Here is a 19,836-nt window from a genome sequence, read left to right as displayed (position 1 = left end):
GTCATCATTTAATTACTTCATTAATTTAAATACATTTTTTAAATAAATGTATTCATTTAACATTACTTTAATGTTTACATTTGTTTAGATTAACACTACATATATTAAAGGGTAAATTAATCGAGTGTCTCGTTTTCTTATTGTGATAAAACAACTCGTCACTTGTTTTGTATGAATGTGTTTGTTTAATTATGGTCAGAAGAGTTTAAGTGTAACCGTGGACGCGTTATTAAAGCGTCAGACTTGACCTTTAATAACGTTGAAACTGACCTTTTGTACCCTAAATAAAATAACGTACACGTAGATGTCACTTAAGTCGAGGATGAGGCTGCAGAAGGAACCCTTCTGGGTGTCGTTAAATTAAATTACTTTGGCCTTGGGTTCAATCAGTGACATTCTCAGTATTTTTATTGTTTATTGTTTTATTATTATTATTATTATTATTATTATTATTATTATTATTTTCAGAATAATCTCATACTGATGAAAGGGACATAGAGTTTTAGGATTATAGCATGACAATTTTTATTTTTAAATGTAGTATTTTTATTTTTACAGACACTCATTTTGGTGAAATAAATACATACAAAATACAGTTATTTGTGTTAATATTTCAATATCTTCTGTACCTGAATATCCTGATGAATAATTAGGATTATTTGGGGTTTATACACAACAACAAATCACACGAGTAGTTGTGAAAAGTCCCCTGCTTCCTGGTGGTGGTCAGTACACCGACACAGCCTTCTAATGCTAATTAATGCTAAACAGGCTGGTGGCTAATTAGCTCACAGGAGCTATGCTAGGCCTAGCATTGACGTTAGCATCCATTTCACTAGATGTCACCAACATTTTACACCTTTTCACTCGGTGTTACCGCTTTTTTTCTTTCTGTAAAGGACGTTTAATATCGTTTAATATCAAGTAGCGAGATAAAATAAAGTCACTTTTAACTGTTAAACTGCGTAACTTCCGGTTTGGTTTCAGCTCGCCTTTACTAGCTTGACGGGGGAAAAAACGACAGCAGCGCGCGAGCTGTTATTTTTGTGGAGTTACGATGTAAAAAATGAAATGTAAATAATTGTAATAACTCACTTGTGTCTTTTTTCTTCTTTTCTTGGACGGACGCACGGCAGCGGGAAGGCAGTGACGACAGCGCTGCTCTGCTGGTGCTTCTTTGAGATCAGTTCAGCAGGGCGGCAGGCGACCCCTGGTGGCAGCGGAGGGTAGCGCAGCTCACACTCACCACCACACCTGTTTCCCATAGAGGTCAAAATGTATGTAAATAGAAATGATGCACTAATTGTGACTTCAAAATATTAAATTACAGACCGAGGGGGCTTATGGGAGGTTACTACTGCCTAACTTTTAATTTTAAAAGAAAAATAAATAAAATAATTTTAAAAGAAAAAAATTATAAAATAAACACCAATAATAACTTCTAAATGTATCATAAACAACTTAAATGTGTGATTAATGTAAGATTCAAGATTTTTATTGTCATGTACTTGGTAGCAATGTAAACATTTGTTGCCAGTAATTCAATTCTTAATCTATTCTAAATAAAACACTACAATTAAGAGCATAAAATATAAAGGATTTTTAAATACTTTAACTCTGGTGCGAAATATAAAATATAAACAGATGTGAGAAGTAATGAGTAGATAGAAATGTAAACAACATAATTGTATTTGCTTGTTCTCATGTTTTATTTTATTAAAAAAAAGAAGAAGCTCCATCCCCATCCTCCCTGGTCATGGACTCTTTCTTGTAAGTCAAATTAAAATGTTGATGTAATGTTTGGTCGTAATCTTTTGTGTGAGGAAATTTGACACAGTTGGTTTGTTAATTAGGCTGAAGAGGATTTAATTCAGACAAACAATCTTGTGTAAAAATCAATACAAGGACACCAGTGGCTGAAGCAAAAAGATCTTTTTTTAATTCAAAGTGAATCTTGACATAGTACACCATCAATTCATAATTTGACACTCACCAATAAGAGTCACCGAGAAGGAACCCGCTTTTTGTGACAAGGTACATAAGGCTTGGTCACATTGAAACTCACTGAGAACTAGAGGGGGGGGGGGGGCACATCATCACATCCAAACAATAATCATTTTCCCCAGTCCTCATATATTGTTGTATATTGCACAGTGCAGTTGCTACATGTTCGAACTAGTGTAGCATATAAGAATAAAATTTTAAAAAGAATCAAGAAATAAAAATCATAAAGCCACACAGATACACACATATTTAGAACAGTAACAGTTTTCAATTTAGCAAATTGTCTCTACATATGTGTCTAAATACGTTAAATCGTGAAACCCGATAATAATAAAGATAAGCTTGTGGTACAAAAAAAATACCTGAAAGAAAAAAGAAAATAAGAAAATGCGTTTTTAGTTTTTACTTCTCGGCCCGGGATGAGATGTTTTCATTTGGAAAGCTAAGAAACGTTTAACGAACGTAGAACTCGATCATGGTTATTGCCGTTCCCGTGTTTTAGATTAGCATTTTTAAAGGAGGCCTACATCATTACTTAAGGCTCCGTGTCATCAAAGCAAACGAACCCCAGAACGTTCATCCTTGACGTAAACATGACGATCGAGGAGCTGAAGCTGTGCATCCTCTCGTTAGCATTATTCCACGAGAACATGGAATACACGCAAAAACATTACAAACGTAATACATTACGTAGAGATGCGCAGTTTATCACCAGAAAGATACGTTTCGCGATATTTCCCCCCTTGAAATCATTTGAGTTTCTTGTAAATCCCAAAATAATCCCAAAATGTAAAAAAAAAAAAAATTAAATTTTTTTTTTTTTTTTAAAGATTTAAGTCGTACATTTCCGAGAAAAGAAACATCTGATATTTTCTGAGATTTAAGTAGATTTAAATAAAAATGTTCTGAGAAAAAAAAACCTAATATTCTAAGATTATAAAATTATCCACACTTTGAGGATTAATCCAATGATGACGTATCGCGTCCTGCTGGACTACAAATCCCATCTGAACCTCACGTAGACGTCGCCTGTAACGTGTCCGGCTAACAAAAAAAACTGGATGACCTCATCCAGATCGTCAGTACGTTGGTTTCTCCTGATTGGCCCAAATTTACGTCTTTATACGTTTTTCTCATAAATTTACTGCATAAATATTAGAAAATTCTGGGGGGGGGGGGGGTTTTCTCGTAAATGTACGACTTTAATCTATTTTTTTCTCAAAATATAAACTGCTAAATTTAAAGAAATACGCTGTAGAAGAGGACGGGACAACTGCGAGTACGATAGACTCTACTTCTGGTAATTAGCTGCATACAACGTACGATCGACCCCGATCACGAGGAGAGAATAAAACTGTGTGCAGCAGAAACAAATAACTCATTTGCAAACAAAGCTCCACAAATACATTCGCGGCGTGAGAAAGAGTAAAGCTTTGCGTTTTTTTTTTTTTTTTTTTAGATTTCAGGCCTCGTGTTTCCGAGTGCCGTGCGGCGTTCCTGGCGAGTATTTTCCCTGACTTTGCACTTTCTTAGGATTCTGTAGAAGAAGAGTTTCCAGACCTCGTCTTAGTCCAAAAAAAAAAGAACTTTGGGGTTTTCGTGGTGTGAAAATAGGAGCCGATTTTCTTACCTTCAAAAAAACCTCCACTGCTTTGATATCGAACGCACGGCGTCGTCTCTCGGCACGCTTTGTTTGCAGAAAAGGCACCAAGTTGTACAGTACGATGTCGCAAATACAGTCGGAAAGAAAGAAAATAACGGAATAATAAAAAAAAGAAAAGCCACGTCATCAGAGGAAAAACACGTCAACGACACACCGGTTACAGAATCCAACGGTGAACCCAGCCTACGTTTGAAATACTGACGCTAAACACACGCACACACACACACACACACACACACCAAAAAAACCTTCCATTACAGCAGTTTACAATCACTTCAAAAACAACAAAGCCAATATACAGGAGGCACTAGCATATAGGAATAGCATTCAATATACTTTATAAGAAAAAAACCCGCGTCTGTCGTATCGTCAGAACCACGACTAAAGAGAGAGAGAGCACGCAGGCCAGAATGAGATCATTCCTCTAAATTCACAGCTACGAAGTGGCAGATAATCAGTACATAGCAGCTTATTATCTATACATTCCAAATAACAATTTTGCCCCAAAACAAAAAACAGCTCAGAAAAATAAAAACCTCAACCTCATTTTTTTTTTAAATAATCACAATATATTTTTTTTTCTCCAAATGGTGATAACTGATAAACGTGTGCCGGAGGTGAAAGGAGGAAATCGTATCGACCGTACTTCAGGAAATGATTAATGAACAGTCTTTGGTGCTGATCGGGAGAGAAAACACACACACACACACACACACACACACACACACACACACACACACACACACACACACACACACACACACACACACACACACACACACACACACACACACACACACACACACACACACACACACACACACACACACACACACACACACACACACACACACACACACACACACACACACACACACACACACACACACACACACACACACACACACCAATACATGGGACAAAAAAACAGGGATATTTGAAACGATTACCATGAACACCTCTAACACTCAAAAGCCCAGCAGTGATACTGTAAGCTGAATAGGTTATTTCATAAAACACTGAGAAGCATTTAAAACATAATCTTTAGTCTAAGCCACTCCCCCCCCAAAAAACACACAACCCCTAAAACATAAAAATGCATGAATGCAGGTCTAGCCTAATGCAAAATAATAATAAAACACAGCAACCCAGAGGCTATCTAGATTGTATTGCAGTTACAGTAAACAGTGACAATACTGTTATGAATTAAGTACTATAGTGAATAGAAATCGATTATCAAAATATCAAATCACTCTTTATGTACATAAACAGCTCATTCAGTCAAAGCCCTAAATGTGCAGCCTCTAGCTAAAGTAAATCCATACTCTGAGTTAGAAAGCAAACGTCAAAGTCCAACATTTGCCAAATATTAAAAAACAAAACACAAGCTTTTAATTATCCAATGAGCCCATCGCATTCAGAGTCTGAGGGGTTAAGTGCTGCAAGCCCATCTTTAAAAAAAACGTACAATCTATAAAGCTCCTGAAGTAACGTCGCAGACTCACGTTTTTTGTGTTTTGTTAAGGCACTAGGCGATGGCAGCAGTTAGGCCTGCCGTCCGATTCCTGGTTCATACACACTGGGATGGCTTTAACGAACACATCTGACCGCTAGCTACAAGGCAACGAAGATAAACGGGAGTCGGGGGGCAACAACAACTCAGTACCCCGCCTCTAATTAGATCATATTCTCTGAACACTAATCAAACAGACGACAGGAGGGAAATGTGCAAAGGACACATTCTTAATCCAAAAAATGGCCTCCTCATCATCATCATCATACTTTGTGAATTCATCCGCTCTCGCTCCCTCGTAAAGCTTTTTAAAAATCCATCGTCGGCTCACATGATTTTGCAGGAAAGTCTCCGACAGTCAAACACGATGGCCGACGTATTCCCCCGTCGTGAACCTCCAGATTAAAGACCGCAAAATAATTCCTTTGTCCTCGCAAGAAAAAACAAACATCTTCATCATCGTCACTTTCCTATCCGTGAATCCCTCCTTCCTCATCAGAAGTATCCATTTTGTGCTCTTCCCGCCCAGGTCGCAGCGCCCGTCCATTTCCTGTTGCCCCCCCTCGCCGAAAGCTGCCCCTTCCTGCCCCTCAGATGTAGGAGAACTGGGGGTGGTGGCTGAGCTTGGTGGGGCTCAGGGGGAAGCCTGTGTAGGCGGCCGGGGAGGCCATGTAGGGGTGAGGAGGGGGGAAGGGAGGCTTGAACTGGTGGGGGTGGGCGTAGGCGGGCTGGTGGTGTGGGTGGATGGTCGGGGAGGGGAGGAGCCTGTGTGGTGGGAGGGGCGCGGGGTGTCCAGGGTGGGCGCTGATACCGAGGGTCACCTGGTGAACTATAGTGCCTCCTTGTGGGTGGGAGAGACCGTAGCTGTGCTGGAGGAGAGGGGGGGGAGGGCGAGAGGGGAGGATGGGGTGGGGGTGGGGGTGGAGGGGGCCGCTGGGCGGGTACGACAGCAGGGTGTGGGTGGGCAGGCCTTGGGTGTGTGCGTGCGGGCCAGCCGAGGTGTGGGTGGGGCTGCTGTGCGGCAGGTGGGTGAAGGTGTGGACCGTAGGCGGGATGAAGGCGTGCGGGCGCAGCGGCCCATAGTTGCCGTTCCACTCTTTGCTGCTGAGGTTTGAAGCGTACGGCTGCACCTGAGACGGAGAACAGAATCACTACTGTTAAAACGCTGGTTCTCTGAATGGAGTCTGGTTGATGGATGCTAGGCTACGCTAACATTGTAGCTGCTCCATCAACACTCCATATAAGGTCATCTAGACATAAATACAGCAGAGACCTTGTTGTTTGGACCACAGACAGTCTCTGGTTCCTCCACATAGTCTGGTCTGGTCTCTGGACTAATGTGGTCTACTATCTAGACCTCTGGGGGACCACAGACAGTCTCTGGTTCCTCCACATAGTCTGGTCTGGTCTCTGGACTAATGTGAGCTACTATCTAGACCTCTGGGGGACCACAGACGGTCTCTGGTTCCTCCACATGGTCTGGTCTGGTCTCTGGACTAATGTGAGCTACTATCTAGACCTCTGGGGGACCACAGACAGTCTGTGGTTCCTCCACATAGTCTGGTCTGGTCTCTCTCCTATCTAGACCTCTGCACTGACCTGTCCAAAGCCCAGAGGGTGCTGCTGCTGCCCAGTCGCCTTCTGCTGCCGGGACAGGAGGGGGGCGGTGGGGAGGAGGGGGAAGGAAGAGGGAGTGCTCTGTTGTCCTACGAGGCTGCAGCGCCCTTTGGACCGGGACCAGGACTCGGATCCTGCAAACAGGGGAGAAGGCAGAAGTGAGTCATGTGTACGTGCACTGCAGGAAATAAGAAGGCAGGTTTAGTCCACACGGCTTCAAGAAGGTGAAGAAAACAACAAACAGAGGGAGAATTCAGATACTTCTGTTCCGTTTATATATGAAAGAGTGGACTTGAGAACGGAATAATTAAATTATTTTCTCTTTCATAAAGCCCGTGTGTCTGACTGCACATCGCAATATTCATTTTTTAAATGGGCCTAGCTTTGAACTGACATGAAAACAACTAATCGATCGGACAAATTTGGACAAAAGTTGGAATTTAGCAAATTGCCAAATTCTTCTTATGAAGGCAGATGAAAAGACAATCATTACGACGGCGTATCAGGGCAACTGTAGGGAAAACAAAACAAAGCCAAGAGAGGGGGGCAATATTCAGAGAAAAAAAGTCGCAATTTTGCGAGTTTATAAAGTTGCAGATTTGCTACTTTATTATGGAGGTCATAGAGGAAGTAAACACGTTGCTTGACCGGTTGTTTTTTTTTTTAAATTAGAAAAATACATTTGTGTACATTCATAGGAGGTAAGCTAGCATAAATACCGGTTGTTAGCATCGTAATAAAGTAGGACATCTGCTAGTTTATAAACTTGCAAATTTGCGTTTTTTTTCCTACAGTGGCCCTGATACACCGTCATAACTAGTGTAGCTGCACCAATACGAAGAAGGAAAAAACTTACATTTCTGAAAATGCATGTAAATATTTTCACAAACAATGTGCATTGCTAGCAAAAGCAGGTCAATTTTAAGGCACAAAAATATCTGAAGCTAAATTCAGTTTATCAATCTGAGAGTTTATACACGCCTGTGGTTGCACTGGAGATGCATAACAAACAAAACATATGTATATGTCGTATCATGTGTTACACCCACATCGGGATCAATAACGTTTTTATCTACGTAGATCAACAACATGCTGGTGGTAACGTTTTTATTCTTTTATTATATTATATCACAGCTGAGCTGCTTTTAAAGTACCGGCTCCAGATTAGATGTCTGAGGCATTTTATGACCGCAGTGTGAACGTAAACTCTGCTGCTACTAAAAGATTAAACAGGTCTTTCACTTTTCTTTTTTTTATAGCTGCCAGGAATCTCCCCATCAGACAATAAAATCCATGAAGTTGGAGAAACAGGAAAAGAAGCAGAGATTGTCGGCACTCAGAGAAGCAACCTGAGGAGCAAAGCCGGCCCCTCGGACTGATCTGGATCAGCTTTTTAAACTCACTCCACAGGAATGAAAAGGTAAAAACTGATCTCAGATCAGGGCACCTTTTGCTGCAGCACCAGCAGAGAGAGAGAGACGGGCCGAGTACCTCATTAAATGCATCCTCCTTTCCCTCCCTCTTCTTCTACTTTATAAACCTTTCCGGATCATTGAGGCATCGTCAAGCAAGGAGAGGGATTTGTTTTAGATGCTCGAGCTGCTGGTTAAAGATGTTCGTTTGAAAGGAGTTACTTAATGGATTAACGGGAGACAGAAACCTAAATTATCTCACTGAACGCTCAAACTCACAGCATCCAAATTACCAAAAGTCGCTTTTCCTTCAGTGTATCCGGTTCACTGGAGCTGGACAAGTTTCAAATGACGCTCATATTACAAATAAACTGTTTAGAATATTATCTAAACACAGCAGCTCTGCAAGAATCCTAATTTGAGGGAGGGAAAGCCATAAAAAGGACTCTCAGGCAATATTAGCATTGCCTGCTACGGTTGCATCTTGTGAGGTACTGGACCAGTGAGGTTCTCTGTTGGTGTCTCTGGATCACCTGTTAAGGCCTCTATGAGCCACTAGGGGGCAGTAAGCGCCTACTGCTTCCACATGACCTGCAAAAGCAGACGTCGCCAAAAGCACAGGTGAGAGACCGCACGACAGGTGGCAAAGAAGGAAGACAAAAAAATACAAAATCTGGATGTTAGTACACAAACTATTTCTCTTAATGAAAGTGGTTAAAACATCAATACGTTCCAGCGTGTATAAATAAGAAGCCAGAGAGCAGGTGAACAATACAAAGAAATACTTTTCCCACTGACCCGATCTCCGATAACGCTCATCTGAACCTCGACTGTTGTTGTTCTGCACTCTCATCGGTGGGACCACCATGGTCCTGACACGGGGACTCCGGCCCTGCACTGCAGGGGAAGGCAGCGGGGCCACCATGGCGGCCAAAGGTGGGCGGTTGTTGTGGTTGCTGTTGTCGAGGTAACGGTAGGGACTGTTGCCACGCGGGGAGGTCGACGTGTCGGAGGCGGGGGAGCCTTCCACCGTGTCGCAGCCGCTCTCGTGGCCGTCGTCCTCCGACATGCTGAAAACACAAGATTAAAGATGACTAATGGCGTGTTCGTGGGGCGAATCTTCATGCAGACACAGACATGGTTTCACCACTATCGCTGCTATGTACATGTAAGACACACATCGGCTGGTTTACTACTGCTGGATGAACCCAAAATGTATTAATTTAATACCAATAACCAGATGAAAAGGATGCTGAAATAAATCCATCATGATGAGGATATGAAAAAAGGGCTGAGTCATGCTTTGTTAGGTCTGTCTGCAAGACCACAAGATAACTACTGTTAAAACGCTGGTTTTCTGAATGGAGTCTGGTTGATGGTGCTAGGCTACGCTAACATTGTAGCTGCTCCATCAACACTCCAAATATTAGTCTCTGGACTAATGTGAGCTACTATCTAGACCTCTGGGGGACCACAGACAGTCTCTGGTTCCTCCACATAGTCTGGTCTGGTCTCTGGACTAATGTGAGCTACTATCTAGACCTCTGGGGGACCACAGACAGTCTCTGGTTCCTCCACATAGTCTGGTCTGGTCTCTGGACTGATGTGAGCTACTATCTAGACCTCTGGGGGACCACAGACAGTCTCTGGTTCCTCCACATGGTCTGGTCTGGTCTCTGGACTATACCTGTTGGGTCTCTTGCAGGGGGAGACGGAGGGGCTGGACTGAAGTGAGTTGGAGGCGAAGGAACTGGTGCTGAGGCTGCTGTCGGGGCTGCTGAGGGAACACACCCTCTCCATGGACACGCTGGTGTTTCTGCACGCCTCGCACACACACCCCTCCTTACAGCTGCAGAGAGCAGAACCAACGTCAGCATGTCACCACAGTAGAATTACCTCAATTCACATTGAGAATCAGTGTTAATCCCGTTTCCTTCGTCTGTGATGTAACTCACTCGCTCAGGCGGCACCTCGGAGTCTCTTCCTCCTCCTCGTCCTCTCCGTCGGTCAGCTCGCTGCGGATGCTGATGATGCTGGGGGCGGGGCTTGGCGTGTCACCCATCTGAACCGCCACATCTCGCTGCTGCTGCTGACTGGACTGGAGGTCCAGCTGGCCATTACCGTTTGGTGGCGCCTCTTTGAAGCAGCTCACTTCCTTTTCTGCATCGTTCTCCTCCTCCTCTGTGTTCAGACTTCCCGGCTGCCTGGTTGAAACCAGCAGCACCTCCCTCCGAGGCTGCTCTCGCCTCGCCGCCGTCGCCGCCTGTCCAACCACATTCGCCATGTTGGGGGTCCAGCATGCTGATATGTGGATGTTGCTGTGATGGGACAGGTTCCTTTTTAAAAGCAGAACAGTTGATAGATTACACATCCGTTAAAAAAAAGTGCTGGGTCATGCTTTGTTAGGTCTGTCTGCAAGACCACAAGATAACTACTGTTAAAACACTGGTTTTCTGAATGGAGTCTGGTTGATGGTGCTAGGCTACGCTAACATTGTAGCTGCTCCATCAACACTCCATATAAGGTCATCTAGACATAAATACAGCAGAGACCTTGTTGTTTGGACCACAGACAGTCTCTGGTTCCTCCACATAGTCTGGTCTGGTCTCTGGACTAATGTGGTCTACTATCTAGACCTCTGGGGGACCACAGACAGTCTCTGGTCCTCCACATAGTCTGGTCTGGTCTCTGGACTAATGTGAGCTACTATCTAGACCTCTGGGGGACCACAGACAGTCTCTGGTTCCTCCACATGGTCTGGTCTGGTCTCTGGACTAATGAGAGTCTCACCGGTTGTGACCGTGTCTGTTGTTCCTCTTATTGGCCGGCTGGGGCCACACCACGTGAGCTATGCCGATGTTGATTGGCTGATGGGCAGAGAGTGCTGGCATCTGATTGGTCAGGAGGGGCTGTTGCATCACTGAAGTGAAGTGACTGTTGTGAGCACAAAACCTTCCAGTTAAGAAGACGTATCAAAAGAAAAACACCAAAAAAAGAAGTGGTCAGAATGCATAAACAGAATGCAGCTTGTGATTTGTTAGTCAGCGTCTTTTCTCACCTCTTAGACGTGCACATGTGTTACTATGGTTACATGAAAGCTCTCCGTCTCTGTCGTTTGGAAACGGTCTGGAAATATACACATGATGTGTCCTTGGTTTCCATAGCAACTTCAAGCTAAATCCTCGAGGCCAGGGCAGAGGGCCATTTCTGAACTTCTCATACAAGTTCAGGTTAGAATTGCAGGAAATATATTTTGAATTACAATATTTTTATAAGCCAGAGCCCCAGGGTAAGGAGCATAGATCTTCATTATGTTTTGAAGAAAAAAATATAATAAAAAATATAATATCTGGCATAGATATCAGAAAAGGAACCTAATAAACACAATCTAGCATAAAGCCTAAAAGGCATTCATTCATGAGGCCAGAAAAGAAGTCTTAGAATGGGGGGATTTCCTAGATTTTAAAAGGTTGGGTGACTCAGAGCCGAATGACTCACCCCCAGTCGCTGATTCTCTGCGGGCCGGCTGTGCTGTTGGTCAGGGAGGACGGCGGTGGTGGAGGCGGGTGTGAGGGAGGAGGACCCACCGTAGTCATCTGCTGCCAGGCGGCGGGGACGAGGAGCTGCGTCCCCCGGCTGGACCAGGCCTGCTGCAGGGTCACAACGGGAACATGAGACCACCGCTGGGATCCGGGTTTAAGTTCCCCGATGTTGGTGGGGGGTCAGAGGTCAACTAGGATACGCAAGCATGCTTGGGTCTGTGTCTTACCTGAGCTATCACACCAGGTCTCACTGGTAAGGGCTGTATGGGAGGGGCCTGAGTTACTATGGGAACAGAGTAGCCTCCTGGTTGGTTAAGGTTACCTGGGGAAAAAAACAAAACAGAAATCAACCCATCTGTCATTTAAGAAATTTAAAAGAGCTACGATAGTAGCTCACATGAGTCCAGAGACCAGACCAGACTATGTGGAGGAACCAGAGACTGTCTGTGGTCCCCCAGAGGTCTAGATAGTAGCTCACATTAGTCCAGAGACCAGACCAGACTATGTGGAGGAACCAGAGACTGTCTGTGGTCCCCCAGAGGTCTAGATAGTAGCCCACATTAGTCCAGAGACCAGACCAGACTATGTGGAGGAACCAGAGACTGTCTGTGGTCCCCCAGAGGTCTAGATAGTAGCCCACATTAGTCCAGAGACCAGACCAGACTATGTGGAGGAACCAGAGACTGTCTGTGGTCCCCCAGAGGTCTAGATAGTAGCCCACATTAGTCCAGAGACCAGACCAGACTATGCGGAGAAACCAGAGAAGCTATGGCATCAAACATTTACAGTTTATACTAGAAACATTAAAGCTGTCACACATTTTAAATATCTGTAAAATAAAATTCCTTCAATTCCTAAAAAGTAATAATTGTGTTTAGTCTGCTTACCTTGCATGGGAGGACAAAGAAGAAGGGCGGGTGGGAAGGAGTCGGAGCAGCCGAACTGAGCGTTCCCGGTCGTTAGCGCTATCCCAGGATGCAACACCGAGGAAGCAGACGGGTTTAAAGCCTACAAGGAGGAAATTAAAGAAACGGAGAGAATGTGAAAGTCAGATTAAGGAGGATATTCAGTGAATGACAAAGTACAGAGACGGAAAGAAGATTTGCAATAATTCTTGAAGATTAAAGCACATTCTCCTCTGAAGATGGCAACATGAGGTCATCAGTACAGAAACAGGACGACTGGACAGATTACAGCCGTTTATTTATGCTCTCCGTCCTGAAAAAGAACAGTGTGTAGCGGCATAATTTCATTTAACTTCATTTATTTAACTGAAATAACCTTGACGCTGCCGAGGATGACGAGATTTAGTGATGTGTAAAAGAACCAATTGTAATGGAGATCTTCTTTCATTTTTGTATTTATGAACATTAATGACAGTTTGTTTCCTTGCTGTTGATTCCAGGGAATGAAAAAGCCACAAATTTAAAAACGTACAATGTAAGAGAACAACATCACCCCAATACTCCTTTTGTTTTTCCTCCTTTAGACATCCCAAAATATATATATTTATAAATAAATACTTATTTATTTTATTAAGTGTCCAACAAATATCCCATCTACACATATACACGGATAATTATATACATCTGATACCTACAAATAAGTATTTAATGATAACTAAGTAGTAATAGCAGGAAATACATTTCGATCTGTTTACACACAAAACAGGACATAAACCTGGTTCCAGTAAGAGTATCTCTCACCTGAGTGTGGACCGGGATGTTGCTGTAGCCCAGATGGAGGCCCGAGGCTGCCGTGGGGGTGAAGTGAATGGTGTTCTGGTTCAGGGCATCGAACACTGCGTTGGTGGGCTGGCCGTGGCACATGTCCATGATGCGGAAAGACGACTGCACGCTGCAGAGAAGAGAGCAGGTTGAAGCGAGGGCAGGGACGGTTCAAACTACAGTCAGTCCGGGTCAGTCCGGCGGTCTTACTGGTTGCTGTGTGGGTAGTCCAGCAGGTGAGTCATGGTGAGGAAGGGGTGGCTGAGGACGCTGGTTGGGACGGTCCGGTCCTCGGCGTCGATCAGCAGCATGGTCTTCAGCAGAGACACGAACTCCCTCCGGTCCACCTTCTCCGCCTGCATGTCGCTGTGATCGGGACTCAGCACCAGGTTCACCTGAGGGACGGAAGCAGCAAAATCAATGGAGGAACCCAGGAGAACCAGACCTGATCGACTATACAACCAGAGAGGAGTCGCCCCCTGGTGGCCAGCAGAGAGAAGTAGGACCATTTTCTCATAGACTTCTATACAAGCAGAGAGGAGTCGCCCCCTGGTGGCCAGCAGAGAATGCAGCTTTAAGGCCCTTCGACGTTGGCTTCACTAATCCAAGTCATCTGTTGTGGACTCACGTGTGCTACGTCATCCAGGCAGCTGAAGATGTACTTCCTGGCCTCTTTGGATTTAAGTCCCGTCTCCTTCTCGTGCTCTTCCGTTGTCTGGGGAGGAGGAACAGGAACATTCACATGAAACAAAACCTCCGCTGGGTTCGTCGTGTTTAGACGATAAGGAATGAAAAGTATCACATCAAATACACACAGTATATATTTCCAGGTAAACCTGTGCACTCAGTGTTTGGTAATTGGGTTTTGTTGTTTTTTGCTGGGAAGAACATGGGCGGATAAACATTAGGTTCATTTAAAAATGTATTTGGAGACCGGTCAGCAGGTAGTCTAAACACAAGTTTCACGTTTCCTCGAGCCTTTCCTCCGCTGGCTTTGTCTTGTTTTGAAAAGCTTACGCATCCGTTTCCTCTCGGTAATGTACTTGCCACTTTATTTCATTATTTCTTTTTTCCTGCTTTCAAGCACTTGACTATCAAATCCAACATTTAATCTGTGTGTGTGTGTGTGTGTGTGTGTGTGTGTGTGTGTGTGTGTGTGTGTGTGTGTGTGTGTGTGCAACCACTACATGTTGGACAATAAATATTATGTGTCACTATAATCAGCAAAACAGTCTGGAAAAACATTAAAATAAAATATTTTTATTGAGTCATAGATGTGATTTTTTTTATTTTTTTATAGAGAAAATCAAATCTTTAAAGATGAGCAGAAAGTCTCCCTGCATGTATTTAGTTTTTTTGTTTCCTGTATTGTTTTTAACCAGGTTCACCTTTTCCACTTTAAGATATTTACAATTGACCCGATAATGGAAATGAATGGAAAAAGGTATTTACTTTTAGTTTCCAGGAGGCGTAGGGGGATCCAGACTCTTTGGAGAAGAACCGGGAGGTCTTGGTGCCCTTGTTGAGCAGCTGCTCGGCAGGCAGACCCTGAGTCTGGGAGATGTACCGGATCTGAGCAACCAGAGAGACAAGATACATTTAAACACAAATAAGAGATAAATAAAATGTGTGAATGACAGAGGAAAGAAATTAATGAAGACATGGGAATATGTGGAGAAAGAGAAGTGGCAGAAATAAGATATTCAACTTTAAAATACAATGCAACCAAAGACCTACACAAACATACTCAGCGTCTCGTCTTCCTCATTTTAACTTTGTGTGATTAAATTGTGTCAGATGTAAATCTTATGACTGGCATCCATTAAAAGGTTTTAGATTTTCTTTTTTTTGCCCTGTGTGGGTTCTTGATGTGCTTGTGGTTCACACTTATCTATACACACACACACACACACACACACACACACACACACACACACACACACACACACACACACACACACACACACACACACACACACACACACACACACACACACACACACACACACACACACACGGCTTAAAGTAAACTCACCAACCCCTCTAGAAGAGCGTGTGTATAAATATACATGCGTGTGTATGTACAGCAACATGCAGTGTGTTTATTGAGAGGGAGTGATAGTTTTCCCGCGGCTGAGAACTTGTGAAGGTATTTCTTTCTATTGCAGACACACTTTTGCACGTTCTAACCACCGGTGGCTTAAAGTTGCTTGCTCGAGAGCTCGCCGTGCACAAACAAGCACAGGAGGATCCGTTTCCACCATTTTCAAATGAGCATTAACATGATAACACAGAGCATTAATATTAATAATAATACATGGGTTTAATATGGCACTTTCCCAGATGTGATAAACGAACTAAATCAAAACAAAAGAGAACAGAACAAAGCCAGCAAAAAAGCAAAACAGAAAAACAGTTCAAAGATGAAAAGGTGAGTTTTGATGCCGACTGCCCTACTCTGCTTCTGATTGGCTCACAACTGTAGGAAAAAAACACGCTACGACTGAATCATGCAAATTCTTGACATGTTTTCACACGGCTCTGATGTAAAACTACATGACCTGCACGTGACCAGGCTGGATTTCCTCACTGACCATAAAAAGCTCATTAATCTGTTTTCTTTAGTTTTTCCATTTTGTTAGTTTTCCAGTTCAAGAAAACCCCTTTTTAAAAAGTATAAATTATACTCTGGGAGAGTTTCCAGATATGTGCAGACTTTTCCCAAGAACTATACAGCTGATGTGTCCCGTCTCGATTCCCCCAACACCATCAGACCAAAGGGCGCTAATCCAGCTTTACATTCGTTTGAATATTGATTGAGGTTTCTTCTCCCTCTCCAAATAATTATAATAATAAAATAAATGACACTCCAGAAACACCGTGACCTTTGAAATGCCACAGCGACACGTTCAACAGGCGTGTGTTCATGAATGCACGTGCACGTGTCTAGGGCCCAGAACAAACACACCGACCGGCCAGAACCTGCTGATGGTGCACCGAACGCTCACCGCGGTGTGTGTGTGTGTGTGTGTGTGTGTGTTTGTGTGTGTGTGCATGTGTGCCTACCATCAGGCTTATGCTTATAAATACATTTTGCTGTGTATAGTGGAACTGAAGTGAGCCTTGGCATAGCACAGCATACTTTTGGGGGCTCAATATGCACGTGTGTGTGTGTGTGTGTGTGTGTGTGTGTGTGTGTGTGTGTGTGTGTGTGTGTGTGTGTGTGTGTGTGTCCTGGCATGGCTCAGTGGTACAACAGGGCGAAGCTCGACCGGCCGCTGTGTGCGTCTGACTAATGGTTGTCCAAACTGCTAGCTGCTGCTGAAGTGACACCTCACCAAAAAAAATAATCCTAAAACAAATATCTATGTGTGTTCAACTGGTAGTCACCAAATAATAAATGCATTAATTAAAATTAATACTCTCGTCAATCATTTTGATTGACAAGGTTGTAAAGGTTCGCCTCATTCTCTATTATTACATGTAATGTGAATTTATTTTTAATTATGAGGCAGAGCCTAGTGCAGTGTTTCTCAAGTCTGGTGGTTTCTCGTGTGTGGGATACCCCTTGGTCATTCACAATGAGACGGTTTACATAATAATTTAAAGAAAAACGGAATGATTACATAATAAACACTTAAATATATTCATAGAGAAATGAGCTGTAGTCTTCTAATCATCTATGGAGGTGTCTCCAAGTTTTCAAAGGAAACCATTTCAAATGTCTGGTTTGGCAAAGAAACTAAAAAAAAAAAGAATAATAATAAATGAAAAATGTAGCTTTGGAGACGTTTGTATTTGTCCATAGATGTCCATAAAAGGGTAAAATGTTTTAAAAAGAATTTCCCCTGAAGATTTCTAACCTAATAGACTGTAAAACATCTTCACATAGTTGCCGCCAGTCAAACACGGGGTGATCCAGTCCCGGTCTGTGAATGTGATGCGGGCCCTTTTCCCATGATCCCTCTCCCTCGCCGCGGGACTCCAGCTCAAGTCCCAGCTGTGTCGTTTTTTTTTTTTTTTAAAGACTGCACACACAACCCCCCTGTGGGAAGATCGTCACACGTCGCCAAGAACAATTTCCTGATTCACTCGGCTCAAGATAAGCATTAGGTGGATTTCATGCTGGATTTGTTGGGCTTCACTCAGACAGCGAGAGAGCGAGAGCAGGGAGAGAGAGAGAGAGCAACAACAAACAAGTGTATCTAGATAATGAACATACTGTTAAATATGCATTCTGTAATCCCCGAAAAGTGATATTTCTTTGTTTGTTTTGTTCTCTCCCCCCTTCTTGCTCTGTGGGAGCGAGGGATATCTTTATCTCTCCCCCCTCCCTCGGTGTGTGTGTGTGTGTGTGTGTGTGTGTGTGTGTGTGTGTGTGTGTGTGTGTGTGTGTGTGTGTGTGTGTGTGTTACCTGGTCGTACTCCAGGGCTCCGGGGTAGAGGGGCCAGCCCAGAAAGAGCTCGGCTATCACGCAGCCCAGTGACCATATGTCTATGGCCTCACAGAACGGCAGGCCCAAAATAATCTCCGGAGCCCTGCAGAGAGAAAATAAGGAGGTGGTTACTCTTAGTGGTTGGTCTCAGGTTGCCTTTTAAATCACTCTCTTTTTGGACTATTTATCTACATTGTTTGACATCCTGTGGACAGCAAATGAAAAATGTCAGGGAAGAACGTTTCTTTACTGTGCATATGATAATAAACTCTTTGAATCTTGTCATATATGAACGCTACCTTTTTGTGTGTGTGGTACTTAACTCTCTCTATCATAACAACAATGTCATTTCAATTATGAACTTCTCAATCTCAAAATTCTTACTTTAGGAATATTTTACTTTCTTTTACACACCAAACAAAATAAAACCTTGTTCCTAGCTCTCAAACCCTGCAGTGAAGTGTAACTGCTCTTGACTTACATCATGCCCCGGCTCGAAGAGACAGGTTATATGATGTGTATTATTTATTTTATGACCTTTTAGGAGTTAAATATAACACGTTTGATGTCTGGGTCATAGATGGGGCGTCATGCTTTTACTTTGGAGCCGTTTAAGTGACGCTTTAGGTCCAATCTTTACCTCAGTTTGAAGTAATCTCATCCTGAAATTTACATTTAATTAAATTAGATTTCATTTATAAAAGAAACTCATTTATTTCAGGGTTCCTACATCTTCTCCAAAGTCAAATTCAAGCACTTTCCAAGCACTTCCAGGTGCATTTCCATGCTTTTCCAGCCCCTTCCAGCTGTGGTAAACTCCATAATTTGTATCAATCCAATGGTCAGTATTCAGTCTACTTATGATGTCACTTGTTCATCACATTAAATGAGATGTTATTGTCCTCTAAACAACCAACATGATGTTTGGAGACAGCTTTTTACAGAAGGACCACAAATGAAAGGAAAACTAATTCCACTAACAGATCCACAGAAATATAATCACCAACTATTTTCATCATCTGTTCATCATCAAAAGTCATTTTTCATAAAGAAATGTCATCAACAAGAAGTTGTTCAGGGCTAACAGAGTGAACGTTACACCCATGCAGACGAACTAAAGAACTTAAAATCTAAAATCTAAAAAACTAAATGGACTTTGTGCCACTTGTGCAACTTATAAAAGAAAAAAAAAACGGACCCAGTAAGCAGCAGAAGTGCGAGGCGACATATGAAAACACAATGGGCTGTTAGTACACAGCAGCAGAGCAACAAGTGCTGCACAAATAGTAACCACTGCTGTGACGACCGCGGGGCAGAATGACCGTTGCTGAGCAACAGCCGGACGCAAAAGACCATAATGTCAGAGTATTAGGAGGGTTGACAAAGTGGAGGGGGAGGCATCACTCCACGCTCTGCACGTACACACAGTTTTGCAGATGTCATATTTACAGCTTGGGCCGGTGCTTTTCTAGAGGAGGTGGAGGAGGAGGAAATTACACTTTGCAATTTCCTATTGCTCCTGCAAGGAGGAAGATAGTCTCAGTTGTGCAACCCTAAACAAAAAAAACTACTTCAGATTGTTGACAAATTCCACAAAAACCTTTTGTTTGGGGAACAAAAAAAAAAAAAAAAAAGACGCCTTATGCAAAACTATTAAAACAATCCAAAAAGTAAGTACAAGAATGCAAAGTATTCTCACACAGCTGTTTAACTTTCACTGATAAACTGAGGTCAAATAAGTCTCAAGATTGCACAAAAAAAATGAAAAACAAGATTTTACAGTAATATTTAATCTGTTTACCTTTAACAACTTGCACCCAAACCTGTTTTTTAAAGACATCGTCTCTAAAGTAAGTATTTTGACTCGATACTGAAGGGGGAGCTTTCCAGAGCTGCAACAGCTCATCACATAAAAACATGTA

General features: G+C 42.9%; 1 protein-coding gene across 2 annotated transcripts in view; it reads right to left on the bottom strand.

Moving 5' to 3' along the window:
- Positions 1 to 1,913: 1,913 nt before the first annotated feature.
- The window catches only part of hipk3a (homeodomain interacting protein kinase 3a), a 28,583-nt gene continuing 10,660 nt past the window's right edge, over positions 1,914 to 19,836 (bottom strand). Inside the window, exons 5-18 of one of the 2 annotated variants that reach the window (XM_084017365.1) lie at positions 17,894 to 18,017; positions 14,931 to 15,050; positions 14,107 to 14,193; positions 13,689 to 13,873; positions 13,458 to 13,608; positions 12,639 to 12,759; positions 11,979 to 12,073; positions 11,708 to 11,856; positions 11,000 to 11,143; positions 10,165 to 10,545; positions 9,897 to 10,058; positions 9,008 to 9,279; positions 6,780 to 6,931; positions 1,914 to 6,310 (exon numbers count right to left, since the gene is read on the bottom strand). In XM_084017365.1, the coding sequence (XP_083873491.1) occupies positions 5,771 to 6,310; positions 6,780 to 6,931; positions 9,008 to 9,279; positions 9,897 to 10,058; positions 10,165 to 10,545; positions 11,000 to 11,143; positions 11,708 to 11,856; positions 11,979 to 12,073; positions 12,639 to 12,759; positions 13,458 to 13,608; positions 13,689 to 13,873; positions 14,107 to 14,193; positions 14,931 to 15,050; positions 17,894 to 18,017 (2,683 nt within the window). In that variant the 3' untranslated portion in view covers positions 1,914 to 5,770. Of the gene's footprint in view, positions 6,311 to 6,779; positions 6,932 to 9,007; positions 9,280 to 9,896; positions 10,059 to 10,164; positions 10,546 to 10,999; positions 11,144 to 11,707; positions 11,860 to 11,978; positions 12,074 to 12,638; positions 12,760 to 13,457; positions 13,609 to 13,688; positions 13,874 to 14,106; positions 14,194 to 14,930; positions 15,051 to 17,893; positions 18,018 to 19,836 lie in introns of both variants that reach the window. The other variant, XM_084017364.1, reaches the window with a different exon arrangement.

Source organism: Eutrigla gurnardus (genome assembly GCF_963514095.1).
Source record: "Eutrigla gurnardus genome assembly, chromosome: 9".
Lineage (NCBI taxonomy): Eukaryota > Metazoa > Chordata > Actinopteri > Perciformes > Triglidae > Eutrigla > Eutrigla gurnardus.
Note: the sequence above shows the minus strand (reverse complement) of the source record. Positions and strands in the feature narration are given on the sequence as shown.